The sequence below is a fragment of the Ciconia boyciana genome, chromosome 1, assembly GCF_034638445.1.
Source record: "Ciconia boyciana chromosome 1, ASM3463844v1, whole genome shotgun sequence".
Classification (NCBI taxonomy): domain Eukaryota; kingdom Metazoa; phylum Chordata; class Aves; order Ciconiiformes; family Ciconiidae; genus Ciconia; species Ciconia boyciana.
Genome location: NC_132934.1, coordinates 200,538,916 through 200,558,428, shown reverse-complemented (window position 1 = coordinate 200,558,428; position 19,513 = coordinate 200,538,916). Strand labels below are relative to the sequence as shown.

Genomic DNA, 19,513 nt, shown 5'->3' with positions numbered 1-19,513 from the left:
GCTGCTGAACTTTTTAGGAACAATTCTGAGTGATACCTTTGAGTTTGCTGAATAAGCATTAAACAGCAAGATTTGTTCTGGTAATGGGGAAACTGAAAGATTGTGCTGGGGAGGGATGGCATAGTGGGATAAACAGAAGGAAGAAAAGCAAAAAAACCAAACCTTTTGCCAGCAAAATAAGTTATATTTGTTATCCCTGATGTACCAAATCTCATCCAAATGGTGGAAAAAAAACCCTGCATTCCTAAAATTCTGTGTTTTACAAGCAAGCCACTAAAACAGGATGCTGATTAACTTCAGACTAACAGTTTGGACAATAGTCAGACGGGTTTGAAGCTCCAAAGTGCCTTCCGTTCTTACTTTAACCCACTATATTTTGTCATATTTAATTTTTTTTATCCTTTCCTGCTTTCCCCTTCATTCTCAATCATTTATATTCCACGTCAAGATTTAACGTCAACATTTTTTGTTAGCCCACACTGAAGTGATATGTTTCTAATCTGTATTAACTCTGTCTTTTAGAAGAGGGTTGTAGAGTTTGTTTCTGTCTTGACTGCTGTTCATGCTTTGTTGCAGCATTTTTTCTTTTCTAATTATCTGTTCCTCCCTGTCTGCATAGGTGCCAGTTCCAGTTTTCTTGCCCACTACTCTGGATAGCAGTGAGAAAATCCTTGCAGCAATAGAAGAGCTGAGGGGAAAAGTGCCCTCAAATTCTCTGGAAACTGAGCTACTGAACTTGTCAGGGATGGTACCTGAACACGATGGAAAAGCTGAAGCTTCTGATGTGGCCAGTGAGTTTCCTGCCGAGTTTTTTACTCTTTGGAGTGCTGGGGTGTATCTGTGGGTTTGTGTGAATCGAGAGAAGGGTTGGGGTTGTTTTATTTTAGGGAAAGATTCTTTGAGTACAACAGTGTTATTTATTGAGTTTTTATATTAAGTTGAAATCTTAATTATTTAAATATTTTTAAAAGATAATTTTAGCACATTTGAAATACAGAAAACTTTCTGAAGTCTGTTGTGTGACTTCAGTGTGCTGTACCAGATCTTTGTCTTTAAAAACACAGGCATTCCCTTTGCTTGCACCAGCTCCATGGCTGATGGCAGGCAGTCACCCAGGATTGCATGCACTTGTTTTCTTCTCAGCATAACTCAAAATAAGCCAAAACCAATCCATTCTTCCTTCCAGAAAAACTCAAGTCAAACGTTTAGGGAAAGTGATGTCCGTAGCTGTGTCTTAAAGGTGTGAACACAACTTTATTTGAAGAAGGTGGGATATGACAGGGGCCTGATCTCTTTGTAGTAACATGTTCTGTTGGCACACTTTCTGTTGGGTGTGGGGAAGCAGGGACTGTTAAAACTAAGAGGAATGTACGTTTCACAAGTGGAACTGTGGTCAACAAAACCAGGTGACCTAATGATGCTTTTGTTCTTGATTGATCCTGACCTGCAAGTATCATCTCTTTGAAGATAGTAATGCATCAGCTGATAGATCATTGGGGTTGTGATGCTGAAATGGCTTGTCATCCCACCAGCTCACCTAAAAGGAGAGAACTGCCTGGGACAACTTTACAGCTGAAGATCAAAAAATCCCGCATATCCTGTAATGATATTTTCACAGTGCACATACCTCTTTGCCCCTCTTTCCCGGCTCTGCCTGCCAAAATCCTCAAGTCTCTTCTGTATCTTCCCAGGAAAATTTGTCTTCTCTTCTAAAAACTAGATTTTAAGGTTTTTCCATGACTCAGGTGAAATTTTGGGGTTTTTTCAAGCTTTTTCAACACGTGTCTCAAAGGATGTTGATAAATGACATGAACTTACGCTTTGGGCCTGGCATATAGGAGGCCAATGGTGCTGCAGTCCCAGGACGCTTGTTGTTTTCCAAACTGTTGCCATTCCCCCACTAAAGCTGGACATTTCTGGTAGTGCTGCAAGGTTGTAATTTGCAGTTCCTTGCTCTCTTTTGCTAAGTACAGCTAGCTGAATGAATAGATGTGTGGGATCAGAGCTTGCTAGTTTGCAGAGAATGAATTTGGAGAAATCTGTCTTTGCCAGAAATTTGAAAGAGGTCAAGCTTTTTTTTTCTCTCTGCCTGCCTGCCTTGTTTGCTTTTGTAGGATCTCTTTCACAGACTTGAAAGTCTGTTCTGTTGCAGGCAGAATCATGTAGAAAAATAGATAGTTAGGTTTATCAAGTTTGTTTGAGTTCTGTGGTTGATATGATCCAGATTCGCCAGTATTTGATTTTCTATACACATGCTTTGCTGACTCATCTTATTGAAGAAGGACAGATGGGCTAGTAAGTATCTTTTCTGTTTGAAGGAAATCAGGTTGGAGAAGTAAATCTGAGATCCCAAGAACAACAAAACCTAGGAAGGTGATGAGCAGAACAAGCAGCTTTAGAACCACTCAGCTTATAATGTTCTAAATGTGTCTTATTTTGACTAATACATGTGTTGGTTAAAATAATGAGAGTTTTTCCTTTTTTTTTTTTAACAGGTGTGATAGTTGAGGCAAATCTACTAAACTCAGAAACAGAGGCACGGACAAGCTTGCCTGATGTTCCATATGAACCAGACCTTGATATTGAAATAGACTTTCCAAGAGGTAATTTTTCTGTCATTTTAATAAGTATTGTGAAATAAACATTGTGGGCAACCATTGTGCTTTGTTTCATCATCCTTTCAGAGGAGCTTTATTTGATTGCAAGATCCAGTTCACTGACTGTTAGGTAAAACTTTGCCATGTCTTTGCAAGACTGGGGACTTCTGAATTAGTTCCTCCGTCTTTCTAAATACAATATTTGAAACGCAAAGAAAAGGGGGAATTAACCTTTCACAAACGAACTTGGCTGCATCACTTGTTTTGGACATGGATATAGGAAAGGTATGTTGAAGGCTTAAAGATGCAGATGGCATGTATCATGAAAAACACTAATGAATGCCACCAGGTATTCAATCAGCAGGTATTTCTATGGGAAACGGTGGTTTTAGAGCAGAAATTACAAAAGGGCAAATTTCGCAATCAAGTTTGTTAGAAAATTGCAAGCTGGTATGCTGCACATCACTTGCGTTACCTTTTAGTATCTTGTTTATGTCCATACCTGTATTTGAAAAAGGTAGCGTTTTTTGAATTAGCAGGGAAAACACTACTTTGAGACCTTTCTTGAAAGAAGGTCTTCGTTTTATGTATTAAAATTTCAACCACTCTACAGAATGCAGGCAACAGTGTCTGTTTCCTTATACCATGTCCTAATCAAGCCAAGATCCAAGAAAGCTCCTGGCTGTAGCTAGTGTCTCCCTTGACATGGCTTCTCTTGGACATACAACTCTCATACCTCTCCTGGATAGCTTCTGTATCTGATCTTGAAAGTCTCCTTTTGCCTTGTGCCATAGATATCCACACTAGATCCCTGGACTGGGTTTCTCAGTTTGCTGTATGTCTAATTTAAAGATCCAGTCTAAGGGTTAGTCTAACCTTAGTCTTAGGAAGTTCATTAGCCAGATGCATACTAGATTTTTAAGCCTTTTCATAAGTGAGGCTTGGTACATGAGAGAGAAAAACCACGAAAGGAAAAAAAATAATCAAAGTGGAATAGTAAATAATAGCAGTTTATAATAGATACTGATTACACTGAAGTGCTTCTGAGATAAGATTCTTTGTGGTAGCAGGAGAAGGGGCAGAGTTCTTAAATCTTTGCATGTGACTGCTATTTCATCTGGACCAGTTTGAATGGTGTCTTGAGTAGTAAGGTGGTGAAATCAGACTATCAGAAGAGCATTCAGTTTTGAATGAAGACATTGTTTGATGGCTAAATAAGGGATGAACCGTCTTCAGTAAAGTAAATAAAGTTGGAACTTGCAGCATTAAATTCATTCATATTTTGTCTCATTCCACTGTGTTGCCTGAAAATAGTCCTTCATCCTACCCCTGAAATGTTAAGTAAATAGTATTTTGACGTATTACCATATATCTGTTTACTGAAATTACTGTAACATCCATCATGAGCTAGACCTCCAACACTTTTATAAATGTAGACTAAAACCAGTTTCTCTGAAAGAGTTTACATTCTCATTCTTAATGTTTTTAACCAAGTATAATGTGCTCTATAAAATACAAAACATGAATAGAAATGATGGAAATACATGAACAAGAGTGCATGTAGTAAGTTAATTTGTATTTTTTCCACTCATAGCTGCTCATTCTCACCATAACTTAAACTTCTTAATACCAAAGACTGCCTAGGCAGGAAAAATTGTGTAAGGGTCCATAGTAAGAAATGCTGCGTTAGTGACATGAGATACTGCTTGAAAATGTTGAGCATTGGGTCCTTTACAAATTATTTAGAAATAAACATTTTGATAGCTTTGCCTTACTTTCAAAATAAGAATAGGTTTATTTCCTCTTACCGAAATCCAGTCTTTGGTAATGTTTATGTGTGTGCTTCTGTGGACCCCTTATGTTAATGCACACTGATACAATTCATTGGTTTTTTCAAACCGATATTATTCAAAAGATGTTTAGAAATAAGTTTCTGTTAATGTATTTTCAGCAACTGAGGAGCTTGATACAGAAAATGAGTTTTTGTTACCTCCTGTTTTTGGGGAAGAATATGAGGAACAGCCAAAGCCTCGGTCCAAAAAGAAGGTAATCTTATCATGCTATTAAAAAAATCAGAAAAGCACAAAATTTAAGTGGGCAAAAATATGCCGGGTTTTTTTTTTTCCAGTTCTTATACTGCTCTAAAATGTGTTACTGCCTATTTGTACCTAATATCCTATCTTTATGATATAAATTGATATATTTCAAATAATAAAATTATTTCAGTCCTATGTCTCAGTTAACTGTTGGATTTAATAGGAGTGTGATTTCTAAATTCTGATCCCATTTTTGCTTCACATTGGTAGAACGGGTGATGTAATATGCTAGTGTGTATATACTTACTGTACTCTTAGTAATGCTTTTCTACCTTCTACTTTGAACAAAGCTGTCTTGGTTTAATTTGATAGTGAAATGAAAGAATGTTGGCATTACCGTGGCTTATAATGGGAGCTATAGCATCTCCTATATAAAATAGTTTAAAACCCCATTTTTATTTGCTTGTAATTTTCCCAGATTTTATTTTCAGTCAAAAATCTTAGTTTAGAGACTGCAAATAAATTAGCCATATTCTTTTATTTAGAAGGAAACTAACAGGAAATAGAGTTTCTGGTGCCTGGCACAAAGCTGAAATGGTTTTGTTGCAATAACTGCAGTAGATATCGCTTTAAAAAAATCAGCCAACTTCTAATAAAACTTTCTAAGAATAAATGTGTCTTTCTAGTTTTGAATTTGGAGTCTAAACTGTTGGTATTATCCACTGGACATTATCCACACATCCAGTGCTGGACATGCTTTAATTTGGGACCAATGTTGGCTTTTCCATTGATGGGTTCAGTTGAGCCTAAAAGTTGACCTTCTGACATAGATTTGTAGCATCTTTAACTTCCTGTGCATTAACACAATGAAATCCTATAAATACACTGAATTATTTGGTGCATCATGTGTTTGTTGCGTAATACGATATAATCAATACATCAACTCCGTTATCAAAAGTTTTTCTGTCTGTGTTAGGAATGAGTTTGAAAGGCGAATTAGAAACATCTGTCAGCTTGAGTAAATACTGTCCTTAGAAGTATGTTCAACACAGAAACTACTTCCTGAATGAAGCATGTGTTTCTTTACACTGAACATTCAGTTTGTAATTTGGCCTGCAGCTTGCTTATTCTGCCCAGCTGCTGTGTTATTGCTGTCAGTGGCTGTTGGCGGTGTTAACCACTGTGTTTCAATGGCAGGGGGTGAAGAGGAAAGCGGTGTCAGAATACCAGTCTCACGATGACAGCTCTGAAAACTCAGAGTGTAGCTTTCCATTCAAATACGCGTATGGTGTAAATGCATGGAAGCATTGGGTAAAGTCTCGGCATTTAGATGAAGAGCTTCCAGAATTAGAGGAACTGAAATCAAGTAAGTATTTCCAAAAAACCGGCATCCAGATTCTTATTTGGTAGGGAGAATTGCTGTACTCATCTGATTTTCAGCTGGAGTTTTTAATAGAAGTTTTCACATGTCCCTAATGTTCCCACGATGACTGGGAATATTTTACCACAGAGTTGCCAAACTCTTTTTTTTCCTAGTTTTCCCTACTTGGTTCAAAATGCTGGGTCTCACACTTCTCGTGCAAGCCAGGACAGCACCTTCCTGGCTCTTCTGACTTTCCGTGACCATTTTGATTTTTTTGTTTGCATCCTGTTTTTCATCATATTCTAACTCACCTTGGAGTTCACAACTTTTATGGACTTCTAAATTGCAAGGGAGGGTCATCCTACTCTTTGTCCTGGAAAGAGATCTTCATCTGAGGCTGCCATTACCTGGCTGTGGAGCTCTGACATGAGGTGGCCTTCGCTCCTGTGGAGCCTTGCTGATCTTTCTGCAACACTCCTCTGTGCGTACATTTGTACTGTGAGGGAAATGGGGGATTGCTGTTCTTCAGCTCCCATGTGCGTCTTAGCACCCTTGCGTTATGCTGTTGGATCTTTGGAAACTGCCGTTTCCGCTGAAGGTCTCCCTCTGCAGCAGTGTGTTCACTTCGGCATCTTGGGCCACTTCGGTGTCATCCTCAGCTGTGCATGATAGTATATTCGTCAGTGGGTGATACTGCATTGGGTTAATTAGACTTTACTCTGGTAGCCTTGTTTATTTTAATATAGACCTAACATTTGAACTACTTAATACATTTAGACTCATTCTTTGGTTAGTGGAGAAGACATCAAGCCAGTTTCCTGCTCTGCGGTCCAAAAATACCCCATCCCACCCCCACCGTGTAATAATACTGTTGTATAATGTAGCATTTTTTTCTTTATTTTACAGCAAAGTCTGTGAAATTAAAGGAAGATCTATTATCACATACTTCAGCTGAGTTAAACTATGGGTTGACACATTTTGTCAATGAAATTCGAAGGCCAAATGGAGAGAACTATGCACCTGACAGCATCTATTATCTGTGTCTTGGGATTCAGGAGGTTAGTAGAGGCTGTAGAGGTGGGAAGCAGAGCTGCTGATTTGACTCTAACCCATTTCAGTGGAAGAATGGAGATAATGTGGATTTATTGGCTAGGAGCTGTTCTTAATATGATCTGGAACACAGAGAGGCTGCTGTGTAAATCACACTGTAGAAAGCTGTCTGTATAGAAAAAGAGTTTGCAGACCCATTCCGAAAACTCAAATGTAAACTGGTATATTGTCATAATTTTAAGCTTCTTTCTGGGTTAAAGCAAGGAATTTGCAGTCTAAAATGACATAATTTTTCCAAATGCTGTGCTTCATTTTATTTGCTAAAGATGGCTTAATGTAAAAGCAGAATGAAACAAAGAATAATTTGTAAAGGTTTTACTAATTCAGTTACTTAGCATATGGTAGAAACAAGCTATTTGAAGTGTCTTTTTGTGAGAGTCTAATTTACTGAATATTGCAGATTGTGGGTGGTCAGGCTTTTTTGTAGAGTGCAGGAAACTCTGCTATATTTACTGTCTTACACACGCACGCCTCTGCCCTCAAATTGCAATTCATTGTATTTCAAAGCAAAAGGGAGCCTGTTTGGATGTATCGTATGTGAAGGCAATAACATATCACTAGATAATTAGAAAAGCTATTCCACAGCTTATCTTTTAAACAGAGGATGTCTTAATTTTTGGTACATAAGGCAAATCATAGATAAAATAAGCCGTGTTCAGAGCTGAGAACACAGAAAATTTCATTCAAGTTAAAAGGCAATAAAAAATGCATATGATGTGGAAAGCAGGCTGTTCATGGGCTTTGCAATCCTGCTTAAACTTTTTTTATACTTAAGGTGGACTTGAATCAAATAACAAATCTTGTAATCAAAATCTTGAAATAAATAGTACTCCACTAATTGTTCTGTATTGAGAGTATGCAAAATTAAGGAGTTAGTTGATATCTTTCCCTCATGGCTGAAATTTGAGAAGCGAGCATTCATTGTTTGGCACTTTAGTCAATATTGCTACAAAGCATGTTTCAAATGCAGCTAACTTTCTGCCACTGCACTTGCATGATGTCCTGTCTCTCTCTCTCTTTCTGTTGAATTGAAAATACTCATATTAAGCTGATAAACAATACATAGAGTGAGCTATTTGTTTATGAAATGGAACTCAACTAATCTCTTTTCTCACCTTTCTCTTTGTGCCTGTGACATTGTCATCTCGTCTATTGTGAAAGCTAGTTACATGTAAAACATTTTTTCTTTTTAGCTCATCAGAACCAAAATTTGTGTGGCACAACACAATTATCATAAGCCCTAATACGCATACACAACGCTGGAACATTAGAGGAACAACTTGTGGTCATGTTACTGTAATTATTGCTTATACTTAGTGTCCAATATTTAATTTGGGTGATGTTAACAGCCCCATTTCGTTGACCCAGTTGTGCCACTACTATTCAGACTGGTAGGAAGATGTTCCTTGTTCTGAAGAGTTTGCATTTCAAAGGTAGACAGCAAGTGAGGGACAGAAACATGTAAGTGTGTGAGCTGTCAAGGGCTGCAGCCAACATCTGTGTGCTAATGGCAAATTGTATGTATCTGGGTATGTGTTACTCTTCTGAAGAAACGGGTTTAAACAAGTTAGTGGTACACTAAATGCAATGTAGTTGTCGCAATGTGCAACAGAACTCCATTAGCTTCTAGTATTTTCTTAGTCCTTCTTTCCATCTGACAACCCTGACGCATGTACTCCTGAAAGAGAGTAAATTGTCTGCTACTGCATAAAGGATATTGGCTCTGTTTAACTCAGAAGGGGCTCAGAGGAGGTTAAATGATGCCATTTAAGGATAAAGTTGTGCCAAAGATCAGCAATATTTTGCTAACTTAGAGAAAGTTTCTCTCCAAAGGAAGAGAATGTGGAAGCTGCAGGTTAGAAAAAAAGCACTTTCCCCCTCCACCAGAATTACTGCACTCACTGTGGCTATGTATGGGCTCAAGTTGGAGCTTTTCCTCCTGAGTGTAATATGGTTTGAGCACAGGGGAAGTGCTCAGGGGTCTTCAAGTCTCAAGTTGTTTTTTTCACTTTGTAAAATAACTGTTTTTCTTAAAGAAGGCACTTGGAAACTCTGTTCCAGCCAACTAGTCCCAGAGTCAAACCAGTACATTTTCTCAGTTCAGGTTCATTTGCAGCTGAAATTGTTCTGCTTCCAGCCAGAAATGGTTCAATAATGGTTTTGATAACTCTGAAGTACTGATCCTGAAAAATATCGCACTTAAAAGTAAAGGTTGTTGCATGGTCAGGCAGGCAGCTAGTGGAAAGGGTTCACCTAGAAGAAGGTGTTAGCCTGCCTCGCTCCCCTGCTGCATCGTGGCCTTCGTTCTTTGTCCCAGTACAGACTGGGGATTTTTTGTTTGTTTTTTTTCACGTGTAATATGCAAAATGGGGCAGTGATGGGGTCGTTTGGGCAAAATTCAGGCTGATGGAGCTTGGCAGATGTTTGTCTGAAGGTGCTATGGGCAGTGATTCAGCCTGTTCTCCACTGTGGGACTCAGAGGTATGTTGAGTTCCTTCCCGTTCTCTGCGGTTTGGGTAGAGCTCATCTCAGGTGGAAACTGCTTATGCTGATCCTGCCCAGTTTGTAGAGTAGCAGTGCACAGTGTTATGGTGTGGAAATGGAGGTCTGCAGATGCGTTTGGGTGTTGTGTAGCAGGGGAGACTGCAACATGACGTCATTCTTCCATAGACCCTGCAGCGCTAATGGGTCTGGGGTGCTTCACAGGTTTCTGCTGGGGATGTCAGCGTTCAGCCAAACACTTATTCTGAACCAGAAAACAGAAATATTTTTAGTTGAGTTCTCACAGGCTTGTGTGGGAATTGGTTTTGAACCAGTTTTCAGTTCGATTTCAGTTTCACTGCCAGCGTTCGTGTGAGTGTTTAATGCAAACCAGAGAAAAAGAAAATTCATGGAGGAAAAACATGCCAGGGAACAGAGGGGCAAACCCCACGAAGCTTAGAGTAAGCTGTATTGTCTGGTTTAGAACTGCTTTATAAAATCCAAACTGATATGTAAAAACAAGCACATTTTGGGAAATATTGTGCTTTGAAGAATTAGTTAAACGTATCGTATAAAATAGTTATCTAAATGAAGATGTTGTGTTGGAGACTTCTAGGAAGGAAGTATATTCATTCATTTTTCCTTATTATAAAACTAAGTGCAAAGATAAGGAAGTCAAGATATGCTGAACCAGCCAGTATAAACGAGTGCTGTGTTTAATGTTATTTCAAGTATGTGTACAGAAATAGATGCCATTTCCAGAAGTGAGTACATTTTTTTGTGTGTGTCTGTCGCTTTTATTGTATTCACTAACAACAGGCTTGTTCACGCAAAGATAACACTGAAGTGGAAAATTTAAGAAGCCAATCCTCCGTTTCTTAGAAATGTCTCCAGAGACGATAATGTCAAATACTAGTATAGCCCTCAGCCATTAATTCTTGGTAAAGGTTCAAAAGAGTTTCTGTCTGTAAGGTCAAGAAGGTTAAGATAATTAGATTGCAGAATAGGCAGGCACCTTGCACCATCCTGTCATTTTTCTTGCATTGTTGCATATCATTACCACAAATATATGGGGTTTTTTTTGCTCCCACTTCTGTGTGGAAGATGCTTTTGTCAGCGTCCAGAGTTCACATTTAAAATGGCAGGTTCTTGCTAAATGTTTTTTTTTTTCTTTGAAGATCTAGGTGGAGGAAAAGATAAATTAGTTTTTGTTTGTTTTAAATTACTCCCCATTCACTGATACAATGTTGCACACAGGAAATTTTCGAGAAAAATGTTAGAGTTGTAATTAATCTATGATTCATATCCAGTTAGAAATTTACAACATACGTTATATTGGAGGTAACTTTTAACTGCTAAATGTTGGAAAAGTGTCATTGCTTTAGACGCTGATTTTATATAAAAGTGCAAGCACTGTACTGAAAAAGAACCCTATAGCACAGCATATGTTCTAATCTGGAATTGTAAATATTGTCTGTCTCTCTCTCTTCTGTAGTATTTATATGGAAGTAATCGAAAAGACAACATATTTATTGATCCAATCTACCAGACATTTGAACAGGAATTAAATAAAATCCTTAGAAGTTGGCAACCAAGCATACTTCCAGATGGTAATTTTCTTTTTGGTCACGTATGTTTTTCATCTCTTAATAGTTCTGTATTCTTAAGCATGTAGATATATAAAAACATTTTATGCATTGCAATAGTAATTGATTAAAAATCATAAAGGTCTCCTTTAAGAGTTCAATTAAAACTGTACCTGTTCTTATTGTCTTGTTTCTTGGTAATCCATGCTGCAAGAGTTGATTTTGCCACTGCCTGTTAGTCTTAAATTGGCTATCCATTTTTAGGAGAGAAAGTTAGAATAAGCAGCAGCTTTTCAACCTATACTTTTCACCTGATCTGAATTTACTTTTTGTCCATTTTTTTCCCAGATGGGAAGCAGGCAGGCAGGCACTGGGCTATGTGTGGGTAGGGCTATAATGAGCTATGTATTTTAGTCTTTCTCAGATGGATTAGGAGGACTCTCTGCTAGGGGGTCTTCTGCTCAGGAGGATCATCAGTTCATGGAGAAAACAGGAATTTTCCCCAGCCGATCGATGCTGGTGCTGAACTGCAGAATCCACTGTTCTTCCATCCTTCTCACAATCCTCTCTTGAGTGAGGGCTTGTCTGTACCATCCCCTTTTCTCTCTCTTCTTGATTGGCTTTTCTCTGTCTAGCTCTGGAGAGCCTCTGTATAGGGCCCTCCCTATACCCTGATATGGTCCAGGAGTGCTTTCCAAGTGAGGTATCCATTAGCAATAAGAAAGAAGAAGGTATAGCTATTTGGAGGCCTTGCCTGAGCAGAATAAAATGAACTCAAAAATATGCTTTTTATTAAGGGATTAAGATTAGCCCCTTGAACATTTGTTTTTGTGTAATAACATGAGGGAGCTGCATGTAAGCAATGCTGTTGTAATTAAACAGAAATGTGTTCTGTGTGAAATTGCCTATACTGATATTTCCCGTTGACTGTCTCTTCCTGAAACAGTGAGTGTCTGTGTCTTTACAATGTGGTTTTGGGGGTATGGACATATATGCTTATTAGAGGCTTCTGTCATGAGCATTTTGTTAAATTTTACAGTAAACAGAAACTTGATTCTTTTGCACCTGGACAGTTTATGGGCTAATCAGTTGTATTTTCCCTACTATTCTTTTTTTGAAGGATCAATATTCTCTCGAGTTGAAGAAGATTACCTTTGGAGGATTAAACAGCTAGGATCACATTCACCGGTTGCTCTTCTGAATACTCTGTTCTACTTTAACACTAAATATTTTGGCCTGAAAACAGTGGAGCAGCACTTAAGACTTTCTTTTGGCACTGTTTTCAGACAGTGGAAAAAAAATCCTCTAACAATGGAAAGCAAAGCTTGTCTTCGATATCAAGTGTCTTCCCTGTGCAGAGCTGATAGTGAAGGTACTATGGCAGTTCCAAAATAAGTATTGCAGGAGCATCCACGTTGTGCTCCTCTGAGGGACACCTGGGCACCTTGCCAGGAGCCAGAGGTCTGCCTTTGCATAAAGTTTAGCAGCTCTCAGCTCCCAGATCTTTAATCGGTGTGGTCCATGGAGACTACAGGGTCTCTGCGTTAAATGATCCCTTTGAGCCCACTGGTCTCCATGCTAAATGCTGTGACTTTGTTGTGGCTGTAGGTTGCATTTCCAGTTTGCAGATATGCATAGCTGCGGTGACTGCATTGCAGTGCTTGGTGGGCTGCCCACTCTGGGGTGTTTACTGAAAATGTAAAATAACTTCAAATGTAACGTAGATGTTGTTGATTTTCTTCTTAAAGATAAAATTACTACTGGAAAAAGGAAACATGAAGATGATGAACCAGTATTTGAACAAATCGAAAACACGTCTGATCCAGCTAGATGTCCTGTGAAAATGTTTGAGTGCTATCTGTCTAAAAGGTAGGTATGATATGGGGTTATACAGAAGTGGTCTAGAGTAGACCAGGTACAAAAGTGAAATGTTTTGATGCAACATTAAATACACTCAAGCAAAGGGAATGGATTGAGATCTTCTGAAAAATAGCTAAAAGAAAGCATTAAAATCTAGACAAGATGTGCAGAAAGTGTGGGAGCAGCAGAGTACTTCAGTGTCTGGGAATGACGGTATGATTCAGTTTTCTTACCGGGAAACACCAAGTATCTCTGTGGAGAATTACCAGCAAGGGATCTGGTAGGTTTTGCTACTAAGGGTTTCATTTGTGAGGTCCCTGTCTCTTCAGTAAGAATTGGATTGAGACAATGGATTTGCTTAATGTTAAGTTATCAGGAATTTGAAATGTAGGTGCTTTTTTGAGAGACCTAGTTTGAAAGCATGTTTAAAATACTTTGTAGTAGAAAAAAATACTACTGACAGTAACCCAGCATTTAGAAATAGCTTGTTTTCTTCCGATCTACACAGAAATTAATACATTAAAAAGAAAAGCTTAGGCAACTCTTCCAGGGCAGGTGGGACCAAAAAAACCCAAAACCAGTTTAGCAGCTAAGTGTTTTGGAAGTGTTTGAAAACAGGATTTCATGGGAAATAGTTTTCTTTAGTTGGAACAGCCATTCAACCAACTGATTTTAATGGAGATTTTATGTAACTCTAAATGAAATATAGGCAAGTGATACCAAAGAAATAAAATCACATTATATATACAGCACAATAAATCAAATGAAGTATGAGACCCAACGTGTTAGGAAACAGCATCTTATTCTTAAAAAGGAAGAAGGAGCTTACGCACAATGTAGGCAGAAGAGCAAGTATGTGATGTTGTCGAGAGAAACATGTTGTGCTGGTTTTGTCTGGGATAGAGTTAATTTTCTTTACAGTAGCTAGTATGGGGCTATGTTTTGGATTTGTGCTGAAAACAGTGTTGATAACACACTGGGGTTAAACCGCAACACATGTAAAGAGTAACTTGTGGTGTGTTAATGCAAGCACCTGTTTTTCATAAACTCTGTTTTTCATAAACTTGGGAGGGGAGAGAGGCTTGCCTTCACACTATCCACTGTCATGGTTTGGAGAGGGTCTATCTTCAAAAGTTGAAGCTGGATTTTTGAACTGAGTTACACAGTCAGTGGGGGGAAAGAACAAATAATTTCTTTTTCTTTAGAAACATCTCAACTTTGGGGAAAAGAATGCTCTTAAACCCATTTGGAGCATCATGTATGGTGTGGTTTCAAGTCCTGCTGTCTTACAGATACTGGTCACCATTGCTGACTAGAGCAGCAGACTGCTTCTCCTGGTTCCACTTCTAATAACATATACCTCATGTCATTGATGAAATAATTTTAATAAAATATTTAACACTTTAAAAGCTATTGTAAAATTTACGGTAATGCCAGCTGTTTGAAATATACTTGGCAATCAGTGGACAGTTGCAGCTGAAATTTCAGGACCCTATCATTCACAGCTATGAGCACTGTATCATTGTTTGTTCCTAGAAAAATACTGGCTTGTCAAAAAAGTAGGAAGGGGGTTAAAATATTAAAATTATTAGAATATTTAAAACTATCATATTTTGGCTTCTTATCTGACTCTTAATCTGTTTTATGTGAGAGTAGAACAAGCCAACATTCACCCCAGCAGGTGAAGAGCAACACCTGAAACTTTATCAGCTAGTTTGGGAAGATGAGCTGGTAAAAATTCTTATTTTTACCACACAAACCTGAAACACAGTTAACCTCTGAAGTCTGCAGTATTTATGAAGGAGGGAGCATGAGTGAGCACTTGTACATGCAGAATTGAAAATTATTTTCTGAGACTTGCCTAAATGGACAAAATGCTAGAATTTCCTTGAGGGGTCTTCTCTAGTGGCTTAGAGGCTATGTCTGAGCTGGATCAAGCACGTATATGGACTCCAAAGTATAGCAGGTCAGAAATTAAAGGATTTTAAGACTTACAGCGACCAACCCCTTAAGTAAAGAAGGAGGAGGAGGAATTTTAGCTTGTATTTCTGTGCATCTCTCAGAACTACCGTCCTTGGCTCTGTATTCAGAGATGGCTGCATCAGGCTGTGGTGCAAGCAATTACTGGTGTCAGTGTTGGGCCTCTTTGCAAATCTGTCCATCAGGGGTTACTAAATAAATAGAAAGTACTTTCTGGTTTAGCAAGTCCTGGAGCTGCAAATTTTTGAAAGCTGGAAGAGGCTGTGGTCTCCCATATGCTTGCTCAGTCCCAGGCATCTGCATTTGGCTGCTCCGAGGACGTGGGACTGGCTGGGCTCAGGCCAGACCCAGCTCAGCTCCTTCTATGAACAACACTGCATTTCTCCACATGAATCTTCTTTTTGCAACTTGCCTAAGTACAGTTAGAGTTTTGTTTACAGAGGATGTCAGAAGTGCTAACATACTGTTTTGTCCCGTGAGGCTGTTTTCCTAACCTCCCATGTTTTTCCCCCTCGTAGCCCACAGAATCTGAATCAGAGGACAGACATGTTCTATCTGCAACCAGAGTGCTCTGTCTCCACGGAGAGTCCCATCTGGTACACTGCCACTTCACTGGACCGCAACACTTTGGAAAATATGCTCGTACGGGTTCTTTTAGTAAAAGATATTTATGATAAAGACAATTATGAACTGGATGAAGACATAGATTAAAACAAACTTCCAAAAACCGTCACGAAAACAAACAGCATTAGATATAGTCATGCTGCTAGACCTTTACTATGGAAAACATTTCAAGTTTACCCTTTGTTTTATGAGTTTTGTAGCAGTGTGTACCCTCACCTGGGTATTACCATGTAAATAGTCTGTGAGTGAAAGTTTCCATTATTCTGCGTAGTGGTTTTAGGATACATAACAAACACATTTCAGATTCTTTTTTTTATTATTTATTTGATTAGGTATGTTTGTAACTTTTTACATTGCAAAATATGAATGAGAATGTGCCATGTGTAATTTCTTTCCCCCCCTCCCTTGTAGTAAGAGACATCCATATTGCACAACTCTGCTGTTGGAAGCTCCCTTGAAAGGAGGCTCTTTTAATGGGTTCTTAAACCGGATGGTTGTGTATGGGTAGCACTACTAAAGTTTAGAACTTGCTGTGTCTTTCAGAATTTTTAAATAAATTGTAAACTAATAGGTTTTTTACTTTTTAGTTACTGAAGCCTTATAAGGTTATGTAGAGAGATTCCATCTTATGTACCAAAAATAGACAAAAGAGAATGCTGTCAATATTGGTGTACTGTAATGTGAATCTATTCTGGTGAAAACATTTTTTTGTTGCCCTTATTAAAACCTTAGTGTCCTTTCCTTATTTGTGACTCTCTCTCAATTGCCCCTACAAAGAAAATATATATATATATATTAAAAAAAAATAAATGAATATAAGCTTAAAGCATGTGGTCATCAAGACATGTATTTTGTAAAAAACAAAACCAAAACCAAAAACCCCTCAAAAAAACAAAAGGAAAAAGAGAAAAGAAATGTCTGATGACAATGCTGTATAATTCTTTTCTTCCTTACTTTTCCAACCATAAATGCCGGTACCTCATATTACTGTAAATCTGTCCTTTGTAGCCTTAGCAAAAGGGATTTTAATGCTGTATTACGTAAAGTAATATGGTATGATAAATTTTCAACTTTTGTTTGTCCTTGCATTGCTGTATTTAAATACAGTCAATACTTGACTATGGGTGGGAAAATTCTTTTAACTTAATGCCTCCATTCAAAAGCCATATGAGACGTGAAGTTGCAGAAAGTTGAAAGATAATTTTTCTGAAGAAAAGTCCTTTCATTTGTTCTATATCCTTTCATTGTGCTTACTTTGCATAAGGAGTCTGATTTCCAGATATACGTTTAGCTGCTTAAGTTTTGTTACTTGCTCTTGTTTAACTGATGTGAGCAATATGGTGGTTCATGCAATGGTTTTGCTATTGTGCTGAAAAAAAATGTAGTAGAATATTCTACTATAAAGTAGTCATAAGTTTGGCTCTCCTAAATGACATTAAGCATCTGTTGAGAGGAATCACCTACTAAAGGGGAAACTTTCTGTGTATATATATTACCACCTTAGGATTTATTTCTTGCAAGGGCTGCATGGCTTTTTCATTTTCCTTAGCTTAAAAGAATGCATATAGGGACACCTCTTTCTATATAGAGAAATAAAGCTTCAGTTGCTTTGTTTTGTTAAGCAAGTTTGTTTAAATTTCTGCTATTCTTGTGTGTCTGTGAGTATGTATTAACTTTAGATATACCACTATTTCAAAAGTAGATGGAGATGTACATGTTTAATTTTTCATTTTTTTCTGGTGGCTCTGTCCTTCCTGTGAAATCAAGAAATACTATGCAGCACCAGTCAGTAGATCACTAACAGCTTCAGTGTTCTTTTCCCTTTGTGAGTAAGTACATAAGAACTTAGTTCATTAACACTTCTTTTTTTCAAGCAACAGCCATAGAATGTGCCCATGATACATAAAAGTGAAACAGTCAGAAACTGTAATCATGGTTTTGTTCTGGCCTCTCCAGGTGAACACCTGACTTGACCATAAGTTAAATTTTACATATGGGAATCATCGTTACGAAATACCTGCCTAAAATGCATCATGTGCTTAACTTGAAATACTTCATTTAAACATACATCTCAGTTTTTTGATAAATAGCAATAAGGATCACTTGTAGCCCCTTCTCTATAGTTCAGATGTCAAGTATTTCAGTAGGGGCTTTAATCACTCCCTGTTTAGGACAGTGTTTAACTAAAACACACTTTTGTAAAACTACAGACTTTTAACGTGAAGCTTAAAGTACCCTAAGGACTAAAGGACTGAAGTTGAGTATGTGTGTGTTGAGTGTTTTGTCTTAAACAGTTTAAATTCTTGTTCTCAAAATCAGATTACAGCTATTTCTTAAATAATGTCAGTTTTTAATATGGCATGATGTACAACAAACGTACATTTTCAGTGTCATTAGAAAATAATGAATGCTCCCTGAAGTTTATCAGAAATCACATTATTATCCTAAATTCCTCCCATTTTCTACCCAAGATTCACCTTCCATATCAGTGAAAATGAAGTTAAGTTTTGAAATAGAAATTTTTACATGTAGATCCATCTTGGAAATATAAAGATGGTCGTCAAGAAAATAACTTTTATTCCAGAAGAGGGAGCTATTCCATCATCAGCATTAATGTTTTTCAAGTGTTTAGTGTGTTTAGATTGAACGTTGTAAACTGCTGAGATACTGCAGTCAAGAATGCATTGTGGCTCAATGCATGCATTTTATTCCTAAATTTGAAAGGTGATGCAAAATGCAAAAAAAGGCCTTAGTTCTGAAAAAATAAAGACATGCAATTTTATAATAATTAGGAGTTCAGGGCGAATACATTTTCTTTTTCTTTGTAAGAACTGTCAGCAGCTGGACTATAGAATCAGGTTGGTGTCATTGAGTTACCTGCAGGTTGCTGTGCAGGAAAACTTAGGACGCCCTGGTCTACACAGAGCTTCCATGTAATGACACATACCAGGAACCTGCCCTCGCTTTCCACCTTACAAGGGTGTGAAGTGGCAACCTGGCTGTTCCGGCCGTCCCTGTGAGCTCTGGCACAGCTCACCTGGGAAATGCAGCGTGGGGACTGTAATGCGCCGTCCGGACGGAGCCCTGCAGATGGTGCTGGCAACGCAGCCCAGGCTGGGCAGGATTTTCCTCACTTCTCAAATCATGCCAGCACGTGCTCTGTGTCTCCTCGGTTTGAGATCTAGTTTTGAACAATTCAAGGTGAAGTAGTAGCCTCAAGATTCTAAGAAAATTAGATGGCAGCAATAGGCAAATTACATACAAAATATAGTACAGTGTGAGAAATAGTGAAAAATTCATGCAATTTTCAGAAAAGAAATTTGCTTTTAGTCATCTTTTTTCCCATAAATAATTGTGTGCAGTCATTGAGGAAAATGCAGCTTTTTGTAATTACTGAACTAAGCATAAATTATGACAGTTAATTTTTATTGAACAAAAGGTTGTGGTTGTGGAGTAATTTCAATGTGTACAATATTAATTATCTTTCAGATGCTCACAGTGTACTCTCTAATGCAGCAAAATTCGTTTTCCTCATGTCTAGCCTGTGAGAGGCTGTGCGAATAGTTGGAAAACAGGAGAGGTGGCCCATAAACCTTGCAGTCGCAAAAGGAGGAGGTGTGTGGGATGGAAGAGAAAAGGCATGAGTGGTGGTAGGCACTCACCACATTTCCATTTTCGCTGACCTTTTTTATTATATAGAAGTAGTTTTTTCTGTTATACTTTCCCATTTTTGTCTGTTACTGTTAGGAAGGGCAGTTAAATATTTTAATTTCCATTTTTGTAATCAGTTACTTTTCATTACGCTCATGTTGTGCATTATGTGGTATGCATTACATGTAAGATGGAGTATGATGCAGAGTAAGTGGAGTGGGAGCT

The 19,513-nt window shown here is 38.0% G+C and overlaps 1 protein-coding gene across 27 annotated transcripts in view; it reads left to right on the top strand.

Moving 5' to 3' along the window:
• Nucleotides 1-17,203, top strand: part of ZMYM2 (zinc finger MYM-type containing 2) — a 95,501-nt gene extending 78,298 nt beyond the window's left edge. For 25 of the 27 annotated variants that reach the window (XM_072850535.1, XM_072850534.1, XM_072850528.1 and 22 more), the window contains 9 exons: nucleotides 620-791; nucleotides 2,496-2,603; nucleotides 4,549-4,643; nucleotides 5,831-5,999; nucleotides 6,903-7,054; nucleotides 11,083-11,197; nucleotides 12,294-12,545; nucleotides 12,922-13,042; nucleotides 15,532-17,203. In XM_072850535.1, the coding sequence (XP_072706636.1) occupies nucleotides 620-791; nucleotides 2,496-2,603; nucleotides 4,549-4,643; nucleotides 5,831-5,999; nucleotides 6,903-7,054; nucleotides 11,083-11,197; nucleotides 12,294-12,545; nucleotides 12,922-13,042; nucleotides 15,532-15,724 (1,377 nt within the window). In that variant the 3' untranslated portion in view covers nucleotides 15,725-17,203. The remainder of the gene's footprint in view (nucleotides 1-619; nucleotides 792-2,495; nucleotides 2,604-4,548; nucleotides 4,644-5,830; nucleotides 6,000-6,902; nucleotides 7,055-11,082; nucleotides 11,198-12,293; nucleotides 12,546-12,921; nucleotides 13,043-15,531) is intronic. The other 2 variants (XM_072850555.1, XM_072850554.1) reach the window with 2 other exon arrangements.
• Nucleotides 17,204-19,513: the final 2,310 nt, after the last annotated feature.